General features: G+C 47.7%; 6 protein-coding genes across 6 annotated transcripts; 5 read left to right on the top strand and 1 right to left on the bottom strand.

The window, feature by feature from the left end:
* The first annotated feature begins 1,177 nt into the window (after positions 1-1,177).
* On the top strand, positions 1,178-3,767 carry F5147DRAFT_296026 (P-loop containing nucleoside triphosphate hydrolase protein). Its single transcript, XM_041429083.1, has 14 exons — positions 1,178-1,245; positions 1,298-1,450; positions 1,498-1,655; positions 1,707-1,850; positions 1,902-1,999; positions 2,058-2,083; positions 2,132-2,210; positions 2,268-2,365; positions 2,429-2,566; positions 2,622-2,793; positions 2,852-3,099; positions 3,150-3,219; positions 3,279-3,448; positions 3,503-3,767. Exons 1-14 carry the CDS (start codon positions 1,189-1,191, stop codon positions 3,668-3,670), a joined length of 1,779 nt encoding a protein of 592 aa, XP_041289980.1. The 5' UTR covers positions 1,178-1,188; the 3' UTR covers positions 3,671-3,767.
* Positions 3,768-3,864: 97 nt separating this feature from the next.
* Positions 3,865-5,513, bottom strand: F5147DRAFT_655141 (uncharacterized protein; the record flags this gene model as incomplete). The annotated part of the gene is made up of 7 exons (XM_041433937.1): positions 3,865-4,778; positions 4,827-4,886; positions 4,939-5,012; positions 5,068-5,115; positions 5,165-5,233; positions 5,297-5,369; positions 5,417-5,513. The coding sequence occupies 7 exons, from the start codon at positions 5,511-5,513 to the stop codon at positions 3,865-3,867; spliced, it is 1,335 nt and encodes a 444-aa protein (XP_041289979.1).
* A 689-nt stretch (positions 5,514-6,202) lies between these two features.
* F5147DRAFT_708106 (uncharacterized protein) lies at positions 6,203-8,104 on the top strand. Its single transcript, XM_041438116.1, has 8 exons — positions 6,203-6,627; positions 6,680-6,755; positions 6,805-6,876; positions 6,925-6,975; positions 7,029-7,093; positions 7,148-7,207; positions 7,258-7,288; positions 7,313-8,104. Exons 1-8 carry the CDS (start codon positions 6,429-6,431, stop codon positions 7,743-7,745), a joined length of 987 nt encoding a protein of 328 aa, XP_041289978.1. The 5' UTR covers positions 6,203-6,428; the 3' UTR covers positions 7,746-8,104.
* A 560-nt stretch (positions 8,105-8,664) lies between these two features.
* On the top strand, positions 8,665-10,405 carry F5147DRAFT_708105 (uncharacterized protein; the record flags this gene model as incomplete). Its single annotated transcript, XM_041438115.1, has 2 exons — positions 8,665-9,972; positions 10,038-10,405. A coding segment is annotated over exon 1 (1,146 nt), but the record flags the coding sequence as incomplete, so codon positions are not given.
* Positions 10,406-12,919: 2,514 nt separating this feature from the next.
* On the top strand, positions 12,920-13,546 carry F5147DRAFT_526232 (uncharacterized protein; the record flags this gene model as incomplete). Its single annotated transcript, XM_041429996.1, has 1 exon — positions 12,920-13,546. A coding segment is annotated over one exon (627 nt), but the record flags the coding sequence as incomplete, so codon positions are not given.
* Positions 13,547-16,834: 3,288 nt separating this feature from the next.
* Positions 16,835-18,683, top strand: F5147DRAFT_295966 (uncharacterized protein). The gene is made up of 8 exons (XM_041429082.1): positions 16,835-16,923; positions 16,974-17,302; positions 17,355-17,430; positions 17,480-17,551; positions 17,601-17,651; positions 17,701-17,765; positions 17,817-17,876; positions 17,927-18,683. Exons 2-8 carry the CDS (start codon positions 17,131-17,133, stop codon positions 18,388-18,390), a joined length of 960 nt encoding a protein of 319 aa, XP_041289975.1. The 5' UTR covers positions 16,835-16,923; positions 16,974-17,130; the 3' UTR covers positions 18,391-18,683.
* The last annotated feature ends 280 nt before the right edge of the window (positions 18,684-18,963 follow it).

Genomic DNA, 18,963 nt, shown 5'->3' with positions numbered 1-18,963 from the left:
CAGGGTGCCGGAGCTTGCTGGAGTGTAGCCTAAGCGGAAGAGGACCCACGTGTTGTACAGCTGCTGCACGATTCCTTGTACTCCCGTTACTAGTACCGCCGACTCTGTCTCACCTGTCAAACATTCTACCTTCGAGTTGGAACTTGGCAGTCAAGATACATGTAGAAGACCGGCCCCTCAGAAAGAGGTTGAGATTTACCTCAGTGGTTTTTATTTATGCACAACGGAACAGGAGAATAATCCTTTATTCTGGTGGAAGTTTTATTTATTTTAGCCATTAATTCTTCATGCAAGTGGTTGTATTCTACTTACTAGTAACACGAGGTAAATGTTTCATCGCCTCGTGATCCTCGTCGTTAAATGAAGCAAACATAGTCTCGGCAATAGCCGCTCGTCTCTTGGCAGTTATTAGCCAATTAGGTTATGTAAGCAGCGCTGCTAGTGCTTCACAAATTCTTGGAACATCAACTTGATCATACCGCTTTTGCTTGCTACCGCTACTAGTAGATGAGGATCGCCATGTCACGATGCTCCCATACTAGTATGTTGAACGTTGATGCGGTATGTCAGTGTTCTAAATATTGGTAAGTTGCCAGAATTTTCTGCTTGCTCGAACCATGATTTGGAAGGTGGCGGGGGCGGCGCCCGCAGTGCTCCCGGAAAACGTTGATAGCAGATTTATTCCTCTGCAAGGATTCATGTAATTGTTTCGGCTAGTATGCAGGCCACCGAAACATTACCATTGACGTCATGACAACTCTCTTTATGCTGCGATGCTTATTCATGTAAGTAAGTTCGATTCATTGGTGACTTACCCTTTTCAGTTCCTTCAGCTGTAAGTAGTACTATACCGTAAGTGCGGTGATTATAATGAACGTTGTGGTTGCTATGGTCTTCATGACGAGATTAAAGAGTCTTTGTTCTCATTATTCTGATTTTTAAGGGTGTGTACTAATGCACCCATCGATCATCGCTGCTGACTTGTCCATGCGTCTTTCTCCCAGGCGGAAACAATGGACAGTGGTTATCACGAAAACTTAATATGAGATGTTAGCTTCAAACAATAAATGAAGGAGTATCACACGACCTGAAGACTTATCTGGGTTTGCCTAGGCCTATCACTCAAAAGGGTTACGAAGAGGTGCGAGAGATTGTGTACTCCTAATCTCTGTTTCAAATTCAAAATACATGTCCGCCTTTCAGTTGTTTCTTGCATCATTGGAAAATGATGGTGGTCAAAAAGAGGCAAGCATTACTTTACATCGCCTTAAGGCATTCTCATTAGTGTCAATTTCAGTCCCAACGCTACACCACTAATGTGACGCCATCTTCAGCCTCCAAGGCATCAAAATCTGTTCGACTTTCCAACGCCCCACAAAATCTGAAACACGAAGTAGTAACCCCACCTATTGGTGCAAACATTTCCCGTGAATTTGTACTTGCGACGCCTGTGAGTGGCACCAAAGCTTGAACTTTTGTCAGTTTAACAAGCTTCAGAAAAAACCAAAGTCTAGCAATGCAGCAAACAAGAAGATTGGTGGTTCCGTTCTGGGCTCATCGTTCACCCTTTTCAAGCATCAAGCGATGGACCTCGAGTGGCTACTCGCCCGTGAGAAAGCAGGACAAAGAGGCTCGATCCTCGCACACGAGATGGGGTGCGTGCAACATGCATGAATGAGCCTCTAATCACTCATTAAAACTCAAAGTCTCGGGAAGACCGTAACTTCCATCGCGTTGATAAAGACGACGCTTCAAGAGACGAAAGCAGCAGATCTCAAGAAATCGCCTGAGGTTCGTTTTAAGACTAGTGGACCCGTGAAAGCTCCCCCTAGACGACCGAAGACGACACTGTAAACCTGATTTTCTCTTGTTACTATTGCCTCCTTGACACTGCGATAAAGGGTTGTTGTCCCTAGTGTATCTCTCCGCGAACAGTGGATGCGCGAAATTGGGAAATTTGGTGATGGGCTAACAGCGAAAGTTCATGATGGGCACATGAGTAGGTAGATTGCCATACCTGCCCGCATATTCTAAAATCCACGTTAATATAGGTGTAGACGCTCTCATGGACACAGATGTTATCGCAAGTACTTCCAAGAAATTACTCGGTGCCACCTAATACCCTGCGTAGATCACCACGCATCAGCGAATAGAACGCCGAATGAGCAAGGATCCAGTTTTTCTGGCACGCTGGTCCCGTGTCATTTTAGGTACCATGTTCAAGGCCTGAAGTGCTGACCGCATTAACTGAGTACAGAATATTGCAGATGAATCGCATAGGATTGTGGGTTTAGGTGCTTGGTACAAGGCATGCATGGCTTTACAAAAGCTTCAAGGGCTTTGTCTAACTGGCACCCCGTTCGTAGTGAGTTTGTAACGATTTGAATACGACCATCGAGTAACCAAGTCTCAACAACGGCTTGTATAGAACAAGCTATCCGATATCCAACCCCAGCTCAGATTTCTTGACATCACCAATGAACGGGGACCGGCTGCCGAAAGCACCGCTTTCGCTGTGCGCGGTAAATGTGGATACTTCTCCAAGGTTTCCGCACATGCAGTTGCGGTACGTTCTTATTGTTGTTCCGCTATGCGCAGTTATTGAAATGAACCTCTTATAGGATCTTCTTGGGGATTGTGCGCGATACAGGAGAAAGGAGGATGTAATTCAACTTCCGAATCTAGAAATCAAGACTGTTCATGTGCGCCAAACACAAGGGGAGAAAATGATACACGATTGGGCTCGTTCCAGCATCAGAGATTTCGATTTCGGGTGGCTGAGAGCCAGGCAAGGTAATAGATCTGTTTACGTATACGGTGTGCAGATTATTCTGATAGTCCTTTCTCCTAGCATGCGATCATCCATTGCTACTCATGGGCGTCTTGGGTCAGATAATCGAGGAGCAAGGCCTGGATGCTGATGTGACTTCAGGTGCAGTGGACATGTACGGACGTGGACTCGGTCCGGATCCGGAAGTTCTCCCATTAAACCTTCAGCCATTCGCTCGGCTGTTTGGACATGCGTATGTCTCAAGTAAAATCCGCGCGGTGATAGATATCATCACAGGGGTACCAGAAGGCCAGAAGGTGTTGGTTTTTGTATGTCGTTCTGCCATTTTCTTAGACTTGCCTCATGTCTGCCTGCCCAGTGCTGCTTTAGGGACACGATGGATCTGCTGGAGGTTCAGATGAAGAAACTGAAGATAGACGTGGGCCAATGTTCGTATGATATGTCCATTTTATGCGAGTTGGCGTTTGAAAGTTATGTCTATTGTTAGTTCACGGCGAACTCTCGACCAAACAACGCATGGAAGTCCTCGATTCTTTCGCGGACAATGTCCGCATGAAAGTGCTCCTGATGTCCATTAACGCTGGTGGTGTCGGACTCAACATTACTGTCGCAAATCATGTCATTCTCGTTAACCCGTGGTGGAACAGTTGCAAAGAGGTGAGTGGTTAGAGCGAAACGCATTGCCATTGATGTGGAAACCCAGCAAATTAGGTACAGGCCATTTCGCGGTGCCACCGCTTTGGCCAAGACAAGACAGTTTTTGTGTATAACGTTATCACACAGGACTCTGTGGAGACTGATGTTATAAAGTGTCAAGAGGAGAAGAAAGATATTATTGAATATGTGCTAGACCTGATTGCGCTTCCCCCTATCCTCTGAGCTTGAGAAAATGTTTTATAACTACCGCATATATGCAAACTATTGTACCACCATTCCTCACAACTCGAATACCCACTACACCATCCGTTGCACAGAAAATCCATTACTGCATAGACGAAACATATACGATCACAGTTCAATACCGCACGTATTGTCTATACCCGATGGAACAAGAAGAGACACAAATATATTCTCTACACAACAGGCCGACGTGAACTTGAAGCAGCTGTCGTTGTAGTGCGTTCAAGTGTACTCCTTACGTTCCGCCCGTTGTCACTCGCACTTGCGGCGGTTGAGTCACTTCTGGCGCTCTCAGCACTCGTTGAAGAGTGCATTCTCGGGGCGTGCGTCCTCCTCTGGCCCATGGCTGACTGGATGCTCGTGTCCCCTGGGCCGCCTTCCCGCCTGAAGTGCCTCATGACAGAGAGCCTCCTGGAAGAGTTGGACCCAGTGCGGGAATGTCTTGAGGACGTGGGGGATGATGGGGTATAAGGGGGTGGGTTCATGCGTGATCTTTGAGATTGCGGTGACATGGCACGCTCTTGTGCAGGTTCACCGTAACTTTCGGCGTTCTTTCTGTCTGGGGTGCTTGGTCGTGATGGTTGGGTGGCAAGGAATGGTGTGATTACATCAGCTGCATCGCCAACGGGTGACAACACAGGGGTGATAGGGGGCGCCAAAGGCGAGACAGGCATGGGACGAACAGTAGAGGTGGGTGAAGCGATGTGGAGCGAATGGAGACTTGTTACTGAAGGACCGTTGGGAATATTATTGGATTGAATAGCATAAGAAGAGGTAGACATCGCAGCTGACGTTTGAGGGTATCCTGATGGTGCAAGGGGAGTGTGAATCGTCGAGTCTTTGGTCGCCACAGCGAAGTGCGAACCATTCATTGTGGGCAGTGTCATTTTGTGCGGAAATTGCGCTGCTCTTCTGCGCTTCCGACAAATAATGAAGAAGAAAAAGCCGCATAACAGAAGCAGCAGAACCGTTCCCCCGACAACACCTCCAACAATCGAACCAATAGGAGTTGCTGAAGACGAAGAACTGGATGGTGAGCTCGAAGAGGAAGGACTGCTAATGGGTGATCCATTCAAGTTGCCTATTCCTAATGAAAGTTAGTGCGCATGTGACTGACATGGTCGATTGAGCTTACCCGTAGCGCTATTATCTGAGGCAGTGGTCACGACAAATGTCCCGTTGGAGTAGTAACTAGCTGTAAGATCGTTCGTGATAAAAGAGCTAGCGGTCCTGCTATCAGAACTTACGATTGTAGCTCGCATAATAAGGTATTATTGACGCGTTAGAAGGGAGTCTTATTCCCTCATCCCAAGGAAAGTATCTTTGAGAGACATGAAAAAACTAGACCAGTAGAGACCAAACGTATATAAACTCACGTTGTTGTTGACGTGTTGCCATTACAATTCGTTATCCATGTATCCCAGCTACGCCAAGTTTGCTAAAGCGAACAGCGAGTGGATTTAAGAAACTTACCTCACTAAGGAGGGCGATCCCGTGGCACAAAACGTACAGGCACTTATCAAGTTGTAGCTTGCCCAGGAACTGTTTATAGTGCCCATTCTCGTTTTTAAAAAATCACACCGAATTTACACGAATGTGACTCACCAAGTGCATAAAGTCGCATTTGAGCTAACAGGAACGAAGGAATAATCGGAAGAGGAAGGGGGGATGGTATTATCTGAAGCAACTCAGGCGTATCACAAAGAGTAATAGGAGGGGGCTTACTCGTCGTAGCATTCGAACACGAACTGTACACCACTGCCACTATTTCACATGGCGATTGCTCCTTGGTGTTCGTGGACCAAGTTGGACATAATGACATTTTGGCGATTTGCTATTGTCAAGGTCGAGAGAGCTTTAAGTGATGAAGAAGCTGTGTGAAGGATGTTACAGGACTAGAAACGCAATTGAGATAGCAATGAAGTAACGACCTGCAAGTCGACCGCTGACGACAGTAAATATGACCAAGAGAGGAAGCAGTGACAGCGGACGGAGGGTGACAACTTGGCTGCGGGGTGACAGGTGAAGCGGCTGGGAGATGTTGTACGGCTAAACGCGGGCCATAGGTCTCGAATAGTAGGTGCGCCCACTATCACTTCTCGGCATGAAGCTCCGTGCGGCGTGGACCAAGTTGGTAATAATGCGAATGACCATGATAGGAATGGGTAAACCAGGAATATCTCAGTTTTTACGAACTGGGGAAGTTTGAAGACTGCTACCGAACTTCGAAGATGGACCTGACTCCTTGGCGTCAAAAGGGTCAGGTAAGTTGACAGATGGAGGGTGGTCGGCTAGTAATGACATAGCCGCATGTACATTACAGTACTAGCAACTGAGGGCTGTGACACACAGCCTGAAACTGATTTGGATGAGGCTTCCAGATGCCCATCTCCGAAGTCATTTCCCGTAATTAGAGGGTATTAAGTACTTCGTTGTCGAGTTGCTGGCCAGTGTGGGCTTAAGGCTTGAAGCATACAACGAGTCAACTAGTAGTTGTTTCAAAATTCCCACGTGTAGTACACTGGAAAGACCTTCAAGTTGGTCCATTCAGCGCTCATTTGATTCACACATCATGTCCGGTCCGCGCACAGACATTTCTGTTCTCAGCTCAGGTCACCAGACGAGATCTCTAATAAGTAACGTTACGATAAGCCTGACATTCTTGTTCCTCGCTCCGCATGATTGGTATTGGTTGCCTACATCCCCCTAGTGCATCCCAGCGTGTGGCTCCTCCAACATGGTGTCCTTGTGTTTCTATCGTTTTCTGCCCATAATTCCATATATTTCGACTATCCTTGCCGTACAAGTGCAACCAGTCAAGCGCAATATCGGTTCATCTGCCACCTGCATGAGTGAATACTCGTGGATGGACGACAGTCAGGGCAACTCGCCTTGTCTTACAGTCGCTTATGTAGAAGCTCCATGTTATGAGAACAGTATGTGAACTTTCCATATTTCTTGGCTTTAAACTCACGTGCACTCTCTAAGACTATGTCCAGCCAGTACTGCAAAGCGGCTACTCGTACACCTTGCCAAATTCTTCGAACGCGAATGCATGCTACTGGTAAGTGGGAGTGACAACTGCGTCTTCGATTGTTCTGATATTAGAGTAGTTCTTGGTCGTCCTATAATCTTATGATGGCCTGCACTTTATGCCAAGGAGCTAATGATTCTTCTGTCTGGGAGCAAGTGATCTGTCTCGTATTCCTCGGAAAATATTAACGATCAAATAGATGGCCTGCATGGGCAGACGGATGCGCTGCAAACCAATCGTGGACACAAGAGTTTGTTCGCGTTTCATGTTTGTTGAGCTCGCTCACAATATTTTATAATTTAGATATTTCCCTTCTGGATATGTGCTTGCTGGAGATGCGTCCATACCTTATTGGGCTACTACTAATCGTGAGTTAATTCCCTCTCTGCGAACGCATGGTACCAACTGATGATTTTTTTTAGCGTCAACATGGACATACGCGACGTTCAATATCCCAGATGCGAACGCTACCTATCAAAAGAGTATGCTAGGTTCATTCTATCTCTTCATCACTGTTGTTGACCTGGTTCAGATTCTTCTAGTGTCACCCCGGGCGCCTCATCGTCATCTAGCGGTTCAGGTTCAAGCCCATCTTCCAGCAGTTCAAGTTCAAGCTCGAAGTCAACTGACGTGGGTGCGATAGTTGGTGGCACCGTCGGAGGCGCAGCCGCACTCCTTTTTCTCGTCATTGCCACCTATATACTGTACAGACGCCACGTATACAGGAATGCCTCCGTTATCAACCAACAAGGGACGACCTTTATACCACAGTCGGGCACACACAACCGTATCCCCTCCGATACATCCAACTTTTCTGCATCAATGTCAGGTTCTCTTGCGCTGTATGGGCAGCCCACCGTATCTTCCTCGCAGCAGTATGAGACTTCATATTCTCCACAACCTCAGACAGCATACCCATCTCTACAAGGTTCATACTCGCCTATTCCACGGACAGATATGACAGTCTACACCACACATTCTAGCAACGGCCGACCTGGTGATGCCATACCAATGGTTTAACAGTAAGGTGCATCTTACAAGTTTTTATACTTGACGCGCCCGCATTCGGTACCTCATACCTATTATCAATCTCCTTCGAAAATTTACCATGACAAGCCACCGACGGGGATCAGAGAATTTCTTACTCTGCATTCTATCAGCACTTTACGCCGTCGTTCCCGCCGTCTTATGATGATGTCACGATGATAATGCCGTTGTTACATAAAATAACAATGTTCTTATTGAAATTACTTAGCATGCTTCTGTTGCTCCTTCGTTCTTTTCCAGAGCCCAGTTGGCGACTCGCACGATCTTCATGGAAAGCGACATCAGCGGCACCCTTCCGAGCTTTACAGGACGAAGACTAATACTATACTTGCTAAATTTCAAGTGGAGATCTTCGAAAATTCGAGTGAATTGGTGGATGGCGGCGATGGGGACACCCGCATTGTAGCCGCATGTACAGGGTTGAATTAATATTCGCAATCTGAAACGGTTCGGATCGAGAGAAGACAAGTCGAAGCAACTTCAACATCCAGTCATGAGACCTGATTATATAAGGGTTTCGTCGTACGATTACTCGAGCCCAAGCCCAATTAAAGCGTTATCGGAAATGAATCAACCTTCTGCGTCGTTACAGCCCCCTATTCCTCCCGGTTTACATCACACCAGCTACCAGCTCCCCCCTGCTCCTCAGTACCCTCCTTTACCCTCATTCACAAACCGACCCTCATCACCGTCCAATGAAGACGTTAACGTCGAAGGATCGTCAGCAATAGGCATGGAGCTGACTGTCATCGGCCTCGATCATACATCTCCGACGTCTGCCAGGACTCATCTCGAACGTCTTCTCCGTCAACTACAACAACAAAAAGCTACACCAGACATCATTATCCGAAAAGGAGATGTATCTGGCAACCTGGATTATGTCCATGTCTCGCTACATCCTGCACTATCCTCTGTACCTCGGCCCGACATTCTGCAACAGTTGTTGACTGACATCAATGACCTTCATCAAGGAAACGTGCATGCTAAATGGCGTGCTGGAAGGGGCGCTGATAAAAGCCGTCGACTTATTTTTCAGGTTAACTCGGAAGAGGAGATGAGGACAGTTCACCCGCTACTACGTGAATGGTTCCGTTCTCGTAATTTCGCCTTCCAACAGGACCGAACTAGCAACCTTGGTGGACGACTTCGCATTTCCTTTGATCTCTTGCGTTCAGAGGACATTGACACTGTATTAACCGCGCCACCCTATGTCAACCACCACACTTACCATCCTACTCGCCCTCGATTTGTTGAACCTACGTATGGTGGAGAGATTGCTATCGGCGGATGCGAGGTTCTCCAGAACCCTCAAGCTCAATTTAATGCGGAACTAAGAAAGAAATATGGGCAAGATGTGGTTCGGTTCTCCCGTGTCGCTCTTGAAGGGAGCACTTACACCGTCGTTCTCCGTAACTGGCAAACAACTAACCAGTTCCTCGAGGATTTTGGTGAGGGCCTCCCGTCCTCATGGACTCGATTCCGTAACATCACCGTTGGTGTCCCTGACCTTCTGTATCTTTTCAACTCCGTTGGAGCCCCAGCAAACCCTTCCCGTGCTGCAGGCTCTTCGTCACCTCAAGTGTCACACCTCCAAGTTCAGGTCGATGAACTACGCAGACAAGGAGCAGAGACAGTAGGCACAGTTAATCAGGTTCTTGCACAGACCTGGCGTGCTCTCGAGAAGCAAAACGAGGTTGCACAGCAAATGATGGCCTCTATTTGCGCTGTTTCGACTTCTGCTGCGCTGTCCGCAAGATATGCATCCCTTGAATCTACCTGCGGCCGCCTTGAGGAGCGCATGGTCCGTTACCGAGAGACCCTCGACGGAAAGCCTTCGTCTGCCCAGCGCGCTAGGATGGACACTCTCTTAGCCGAGACGGAGCATGACCATGACCGGGTCGAGAAGGAAAAAGACACCATTGCTCAGCAGCTGTCTGCCCTACAATTTGCACAGGGAACGCAGTTCCTTGGTCAATCCATGCCTCATCCCGCTCCTACTGACTCCTCTCAACCTGTGGGGCATGGTGGTAATGTCCCCATGTCTCATGAGAGGCCACCTCCTGAGGAGGAAGACAACCATCGTTATGAACCTCATCAGCGCATGTCTGATGACGCTGCTTCTGTTCCTTCTCTGCCATCTGGGCAGCAACCTTTTTCACCAGCCGGTCCGTCTCGTGATCTGGACCGTATGGAACAGGAGGTATGCTGGCTGTATGCAGTTTTCTTCGCGTCACTTCTGACCATCAATTGCCCTCTGTTCCATAGTAAATGGGTGGACAGTGGGAGAGGTCAGAGTATGGTGCATGAGCGAGCAAAGCGGCGCTTGCTGTTATGCCAATGCCTTGTGTCCGTCGTCCGTGTTTTCGTACCAGCTTCACTTTCAGTACTTGTGTCTCGCTTCGCCTGCGTCTGCTATTCTCTTCTACATCTTCTGTTTGCTTTCGTTCAATCTTTATTTGTGATCGCTTCGCCAGTGTCCTCCCGTGCTTGGATTGTTCTTTTCGGTCTGCTCCTTCTTCCGATGATAGTTCATGCGTCTCATCCGCTTCACATTGTATCCCTTAATGCTAATGGCGTAGGAGACCTCATGAAATGTAATGCAATCTCCTCCATGCTACAACAGCATCGGCCACACATCTGGGTGATCAATGAGACCAAATTGCCGACACCTGCGGCCTCCCATGTCCGTGCACCTGGATATAACACATGAAAACCCTGGTGTGCGCACCACGGGCTCCCCTGCTCAAGGCAAATGGGGCGTTATTCTCGGAGTTTCGAACACAATTCATGCTCAATATGTTGACAGTTCCTTTGCTTCATCACTGCAGGGTAGAGTGGTTGCTGTTGACCTTGTCATACCTACGCCGAATGGGGGTTTTCCTCACCGTCTCATTGGTGTTTACGCCCCCTGGGACCCTGGAACTTGTGCAGGTATTGATCCCGACTGTTCACCTGCATTTTGGCCGTCAGTCACACAACTTTGCCAGCAATCTCCCTACTCCTGGTCTCTAATTGGCGATTGCAATGTTACACTCAACACCAGTGAAAGCTCTTCTCGGTCCACTTCGCTTTCTCAGACCCAGCTTCAATATCGAACATTCCTGCGTGACTGTCACGCCATTGACATTTGGGACGCTCAACGAGATGTGGATGTGGCACTCACTTACACCTTTCGCAATCACCTTGGCCAATCAGTCATCAACCATGCTGTGCATTCCACAGACGGTGTCCAATCCTCTGAGATTGAGGTTATCGACTACTTCATAGGAAGCACCGACCACCGACCTATTCGTGCTATATTGTCTCTGTCAGCCCCCGATGGTCAGAACCCTGTTTTCCCTTCAAATCGGACAAACTCTATTAATCAACGTGTTCGGCCCTTGTACCCAAAATGCCACGAACGTGCACACTTCATTGCTTTCTCAAATGAAGTTGATCACCAACTACTTCTGCGTGGTCTCTCTGATGCATCTGTTGCTGATGACTCTTCCTTTGATGCATTATATCATGCCTTAACTGACATTATTTGCAATGCGGCTAGCCTTCACTTTGAACAGCCACGGTGGATGACCCGGGCGCAGGGTGGTGCACGCAAAATCATTAATCCCACCATCCGCATCCTTGTCCGTGAGACACATCGATTAGGGCGACTGATCGCTGCGACACGTACTCACCGCATCCCCGAGCTAGCCTCTAAGGCTCCTTGGGTTGTCAATTATCTTCATACTCATGGATGCATTCTTATTGCTCAAGGGGACCAGGCACCCCAATTTCTGCAATATCTCCTGTCCCTATGTCGCACACTCGCTCGCATTCGTTACGTTGAGGAACGTAAAGAATTGCGAAGTCGGGCCCAACAGTCAGCACAAGGTCATATTCGAGCTGTGCTCATGGGATCCTCTGCAAAAAAACTCTATCCCCGAATATATCATGGTGGTCCGCCTCTCGCCCTTGCTCATCCGGGAGATAGGATGAAATTCTTCACGTCCGCCGAGGATATCCAACGGGAGACTCAGACATATTTCACTGACCTTTTTACTCGGTGGGATCATCCCACAGTGCAGAAGCCATGGCTGGAAACACCGTCCGCACTATCCATCAAATCACGAACATCACGAGACCCCTTTACTTGGCCAGTGGCAATGACAGTCGAGTCCCTGCGAGCAACTTTGCACAAAGGCAATCCTTGCCCGAGCCCTGGACCTGACAACTGGGAAAAGTGGTGTGTGAAGTCACTCAGTGACACTGCACTCCGTCTCGTGCTTCAGCTCATCAACTACGAAATTTGCAACTCACATTTTCCAGCATCGGTGAAACCAACCAACATGACGACTATTTACAAATGAGGCCCACGGACATCACTCGCCAACTACCGTGGAATCTGTTGCAGTAACTTCTTGCTCAACATCCCTTTCGCATGGCTCAATTCACTTCTTATCCCTTACCTCGCTAGACTTCATGTCCTTCCCGAAGGGCAGGTTGCAACACAACCGGTTGTTCAAGGAAGGGACCTGACATCCTTTCTTTCGCAGTTGGAATGTTGGTCAAATCGTCATCACACACCATTATTCCTCCTTCGCAGAGACCAACAGAAAGGCTTCGACAAACTCGAACCTCAAGGATTTTATGATGCCATCGCTGCTTACGGTCTTCCACAAACCATCATCGATTTCGACTCGTCAGCACAGTCGGAGGTTCCGTACTGCGTGCATACCGCATATGGACTAACCAAACCCTTGACTATCACTGGTGTAACAAAGCAAGGTGGCCCGATTTCTCCCCTCAAGTCAACACTCACAACCAGTCTCGGTAACCACTGGCTTCATGATCTCTTCCTTGCGCATCACGATGGAGTCACTATCTCCTCCATCCAGCATATGGATCATAGGGAGCATGTCCCAGCAGACCGCCTATCACTTGCACTTGCAATGTGTGAGGCAACAGATGACTCCTTGCTTTTTGCAGGGAGTCTACCATCACTCGAACGGTCTTGTTTGGCAATGGAGCGTTTTCAGGCTGCCTATGGATGGCTCACCAATTGGGACAAATCAGCGGTGTTTGTTCTCAATGTCCCTGATCCTCCGATGTCTCTTTCACTGCCCTCAGTGTGGCCCGCTGACCCGACTTCACCAACAGTGTGTATGTGCTCTGTTCGCGTGATTACATCTCACATCGAATTTTTGTGTGTGTCTGTCAATGATCCACTCACACAGTTTGCAAAAATACGTGACATCATTGTTTCATTCAGTTTCCCTCGTATGCACTGCCAATTACCACTCACTGCTCTACGTCGCATTATATCACAGTGTCTCGTGTCTCGTATTCGCCCCCTTCTTGCCTTCCAGCCAGTAACAAGAATGCAAGCACAACAACTGGATCATATGATTGCACGACATGTGCACGACTACTACCACTTCCCATTCCATTTCAATTCCACACTTCTCTCCTTGCCCACTGACCTCTTTGGCATGGGCTTTGCCTCCATCTCCTGTCTCAATGACACACTCGCACTCCAGGGTATGTTACGTGACCTTAATCACCACATCCCGGCCTTTCATACCATGGCAGCGATTACGTTGTCCGACTGGATGTGCAGCCTGAACCACTGCATGTACCCTTTGGATGGGCCTTCTTTGCAGCAGAGTTTTATACGGCTGAAGCGTGCTTTACCTATGACTTGGATTATCGCACATGAGACTCTGCGGCACTCTGAGCTCAGTGTACCAACTACCGATCAGTCATTCCTGCTTGGCGACATCGCTCTTCGCCATCTTTTGCGTGCATGTCCATCTTCTTCCTTTCCACTCTCCCCATATCTCATTTCAGTTCTTGAGACTGAAGGGTACTCGCGGCTTGGTGACCTCCTCACTGCCCAACCCGCGGACCTTCCTCGTCTTAGCCTGCGACTTTCTCCCGCGACAATTTGCATGCTTGGTGGTTGGCTACAATCTCTCAATCCAGGTGCCCTGTCCAATATCTATCTTGGGATCCAACCCAGTGCCATACCTTTGCCTGACCAAGCCTCACTACTTATTCCACGGGCTGTTAGGCAACATTATGCTGAATTAGCCCTACTTGGTGCTGTACATGTTTCCCCCCAACTCCCACATCAGCTTCTGCCAGATTCCCTGATCGCTTGTGATGGTTCAATGGTACCACCCCAGGCGAACTTCAATTGTGTACGTTCCGTAACTTTCGCAGTAACCGCTGTAGGGATTCATTTCTGGCTAGGCTTGTAGAGACTGTCTTTACCTTACCTTATGTTGGCACTTTGTAGCTTACATAATCAAGTTACCTTTTCACCAGTTCTACTATGAGTCTGAGTATTCAGCAAGTTTCTATCATATTTCCTCTTCTCTGAGCCTTGAGCCTGGTCCAGAAACCCTTTAGGGTCGAATAGCAGCTAGGTTCTGCAAGACCCAACATTGTTCAGACTCACCATCTGAATTGTTGTACCTTCACCGCTGTGACAGGCTCACTTGTGGGGTCTTTGGATAACTACGCTAACGGAGCAACCATCCTCCACGGGAAGTGTATGGTCTTATTGTATCCGCTTTGTTGGCTCGTTCAGGCGGTGTGCCAAACACCACAATTCACAGCGATCATCTAAATGCTGTATGCATTATTGAATCAAGCATCGTCTCGCCCCTTCTACCCCACTCCTGGTCTACATTACCCGCGCATTCACTCTATCGTTGGCTATCATCCATTCTATCATCCTCTTCTAATCCTCCCACTCTCTCACACATCAAGGCTCACACCACTTCATCCTCCCTTCCTGCCCAAGCTAATGCGATTGTCGATACATTTGCTCGTGATTCTCATACTCAATTAATTTGCCCTTATCCTGTTCCATCCGCGACATTTACACTCAATACTTTCTCGCTATATTCTTCGACTTCAAAATTCGTTGAGTCTCCTATATCTTCTTTACTTACTTACATACTCTCGTGCAGCGCTGCAGCTGATCCGACCTTTAAGCCTCGCAGTACCCTCGCGCTGCCTCTTTATGACTCGCATGCTCCACCAGAACACCCATATGTGCGCACACCATATGCATTTGCGGCATTGGTACAACTCTATGCACGGTCATGACAATTGGCCACTGCGAGTGTGTTTTTCACTCGTCTGCAAAATACCTCTCCATGGTGCCGCTTTGGATGCAAGTGCTTGGAGACTCCACACCATCTATTTTAGTGCTGCTGCAGTCCAGTCCAAAACCATGGTTCAAACCGGACTTTTGGTCCGGTTCTCTGTGGTTCGGTCCATGGTTCTCGCGCCAGCCAGAACCGGACCGGAAAACAGTTCTCGGTTCTAGATCTTCCCAAATGGTCCAGTTCTGGTTCGACCTTCCCGAACCATTCCGAACCCCGAACCCATTGTCGACTTCGACTTCGACTTCGACTTCAACTACGATGACGTCAAAGTGTCGTCTTCAGGAGTTGCACTATTGGTTAATTAGGCTACTTTTAGCCTTTTTGAAGATTAGTACTAATCAATCAACTCTCAAGACTCTGTCCTCAAGGTAGTTATTTGTATATCTGTTTTCATTTTATTTACTGATTGAGTCAACCGTGCCGCCACCACCACCACCACTTGCTGCAATCACTACCCCACTCCAGCAACAACCAGTGTCTAGCGCATGCGCCCAGCACACGCCAGCAAATGCTGGCATGGCTAAGGCGAATGCGGATGACACTTTGGTGAAGGAGAAAGGAAGACACCGGGGGAAAGAGAAAGGAGAAGAGGAATGGGAGAAAGAAAGTTGTCGAGGAGACAAACAAGGTGCGCTGCCCACTCCCAACATACCTCAATGACCTCTCACGTCTGGCTCGTGATATTCTCGCTATTCCGGGCTCAGCTGTTGCTGTTGAACGCATTTTTTCCGGTGGCCGTGATACTATCTCTCTTCGGCGTGCTAGCTGTATCTCACCCACTGTCTCTCACCCCGCTGTCTCTCACCCGCCACCTCTCACTCGAGACGTGCAGGTGTTTTCTCCCTGTTCTGTGTATACAAAAAGGTGACGGCAACATCTGAGAATGGAGGCGCAACTCAAACCGCACGTACCTCTCTCATTGTCCTGAATGTCTTCCTTCGCTAACGACAGAGGTAAAATGATTTCAATTCTGGCAAACACTCTCACTGATGCGTGCCTTACAAGGCAGCTTACTTCAAATTGCTTGTCTGGATCAGACGCCGCAGGTTCACATTACCCACTAACATCGACGGTAAGCATTGGTTGTTATTGTGTTTTATTTCATTCTCACCATTTGTATAGATCAAATCAGTCAGCTCTTGGATCAGCGGCTACAGTCATATGTAGCCATGTCATTGGAGTAGCTACTTGATGTGTAAACTAGTCTTTCAATGATTTTTTTTTCACGCTCACCACTGAAAATTTTCAGGTTCGGTTCGAGTTCGGACCAGAAAAAAACCGAACCGGACCACAGAGAACCGGACCACAGCAGCACTAATCTATTTGTCGAGTGTCGTCGTTTCGCGGAAACGCGCAATAGGTCGTCGCAGGAAGTGTTTGATTCAACTTCCGTGCTTCTTCACGAAGCAAAAACATCTATTCCAACAACAGAATTGTATCTGCGCTCCGCACGATGCCTGTTCGTCGATGATGCTTCTGTTTGGCCAATGCACGCATCCCGATATTACCTGGGCACTGTACCGTCGATCAACCCGCCGTACCAATTTTCAACAGTGGTGGCAACCAAAATTGCGCACACGTGGCATATTGCGAGCATTCGATTGGCAGCGCAAATATGGGGAGCTTATAGGCGTATAGTCAATCCATCGGTCGGACATGCTCAGCGCTCATTTGATTTACCTGCACACTTACAATATCTCCATCCACGCTCATAATTTCTCGTGTAATTTTCTCTTCAATGAGCTGACGAGGTACTTACTATATGTGGTGCCTGAGTTACATCAGTAGCGTAGTTAGCCAATGAAACATCGTTTATCGTTTACTCGTTATCTTGTCGATGACGTCACGCATTGTACGTAGTGGTGGCGTTGTACAAATTTGAACTTGTTTGAACACCACAAGGCTCATATCCCAACTCACATGACACAGACTCAATATTCAATATTCAGCGCTCAGCTAGCGGGTGATTCATCAGGCAAGATCTTTATAACCCGGTTAGATCTTACGATATATGCCATGATTCTATCAAGCTCATCAGAAGAAGATATGCGGTATATGCCTCTTCCGAGCGCTGGAACCTGGAGATAAGAGCATGCTTGCACTCATTAGGATAGCCCGTATCCCACTTGTTCACATCTCTAGCCCTCTTCCAGTCCATCTAAGCCCACACCATAGTCGCGTCCTCAGGTTTCTATCTTGTTATGTCTGTGATTTCAGGTGTCTTGATTGTCTCGGCCGTACAAGTTCATCCAGTCAAGCGCAATATCGGCTCATCTGCCACCTGCATGAGTGAATACTCATGGATGGACAACAGTCAGGGCTACTCGCCTTGTACTACTGTCGCTTATGTAGAAGCTCCATGTTATGAGAACAGTATGTGGATTTTCCTTCTTTCTTGGCCGTAAACTCATGCGCGCTCTCTGAGATTATGATCAGCCAATTCTGCTCAACGACACTTTTTACAACTTGCCAAATTCTTCGAACGCGAATGCATGCTACTGGTAAGTGGCGGTGACAACTGCGTCTTCGATCGTTCTGATATTAGAGCAGTTCTTGGTCGTCCTATAATCTTATGATGGCCTGCACTTTATGTCAAGGAGTTAGTACTTCTTCTGTCTCGGAGCAAGTCATCTGTCTCGTATTTTTCGGGGAAATATCAACGATTATATAGATGGCCTGCATGGGCAGCTGGATGTCCCACGAACCAAAATTGGACACAGGAGTTTGTTCAAGATTCATAGTTGTTGAGCTGCGCTCACAATATCTTATAGATATTACCCTTCTGGATATGTGCTTACTGGAGATGTGTCCATACCTTATTGGGCTACTACTAATCGTGAGTTGGTTCTGTTTTCAGAATGCAAGATACCAACTGATGAGTTTTTAGCGTCAACATGGACATACGAGACATTCAATATCCTAGATGCGAACGCTACCTATCAAAAGAGTATGTTAGGTTGTTTAGATCTCTTCATCACTGTTGTTGATCTGGTCTAGATTCCTCTAGCATCACCCCGGGCGCCTCATCATTATCTAGTGGTTCAGGTTCAAGCCCATCATCTAGCAGTTCAAACTCAAGCTCAAAATCAACGGACGTGGGCGCGATAGTTGGCGGTACCATCGGAGGCGCAGCCGCACACTCTTTTCTTGTCATTGCCGCCTATCTATTGTACAGACGCCACGTATACAGGAAAGGAGGTTATGCTTCGGCTATCAACCAACAAGGGACGACCTTTATACCATCGTCACATAACCGCATCCCCTCCGATTCATCCGATCTTGCTACATCAATGTCGGGCCCTCTTGCCATGTATGGGCAGTCCGTATCTCCGTCCCAGCAGTATCAGACTGCATACCTATCTCCACATGGCTCATCCTTGCCCGTTCCACGGATGGATGTGTCCGTCTACACTACACATACTGGTAACAGCCAACGTTCTGATGCCATACCAATGGTCTAACACTAAGGTGATCTTTCAAGTTTCTTATACTTGAAATATCAGAGGCACCCGCATTCGGTACCTCATGTTGAACGTTCAACGTAACATTGACAGTATTCCTTTTCTTTCGTTTGTCATCACGGACTCTTTAACATAGATTATAATCTCATATTACTTTGTTTACACCTCTGATCAGCGGTTCTGTCAATAACGCTGAGGTATAGTTCACGTCTCCTTGCACACTGTCTCTTACTCATACTACTTCATTTCTAGCTTTGTCTTTTAGGTACTAAAATGTCATAGCGGTTTCTGCCAACAATGCTGAGCTTTCTTTTTTAATCCCGCTTTCATCAAGTCGTGAGCCCCGACCCTTACAAGAGCTACAAGGACGAACTTCACTCACGTTAGCTCGCCGCTCGCATCTCTTACTCTATTTCGTTCTTCTCTTACAGCGGTATCGCTATGGGTAAATAAGAAAGCTACTTACAGCCGCATTGTAGCCGCACAAGCGCTCGGTGAACCGATCTTGTGACGCAATCTGAAATGGTTCTGGTTTAGATGCCAATTCTGAAGACAAGGCGAATGTGTTGGGTT

The sequence above is a fragment of the Suillus discolor genome, assembly GCF_016758755.1.
Source record: "Suillus discolor strain FC423 chromosome Unknown F5147scaffold_49, whole genome shotgun sequence".
Taxonomy (NCBI): domain Eukaryota; kingdom Fungi; phylum Basidiomycota; class Agaricomycetes; order Boletales; family Suillaceae; genus Suillus; species Suillus discolor.
The sequence above is the reverse complement of the archived record's forward strand: the minus strand, read 5'-3'. Positions and strand labels throughout refer to the sequence as shown.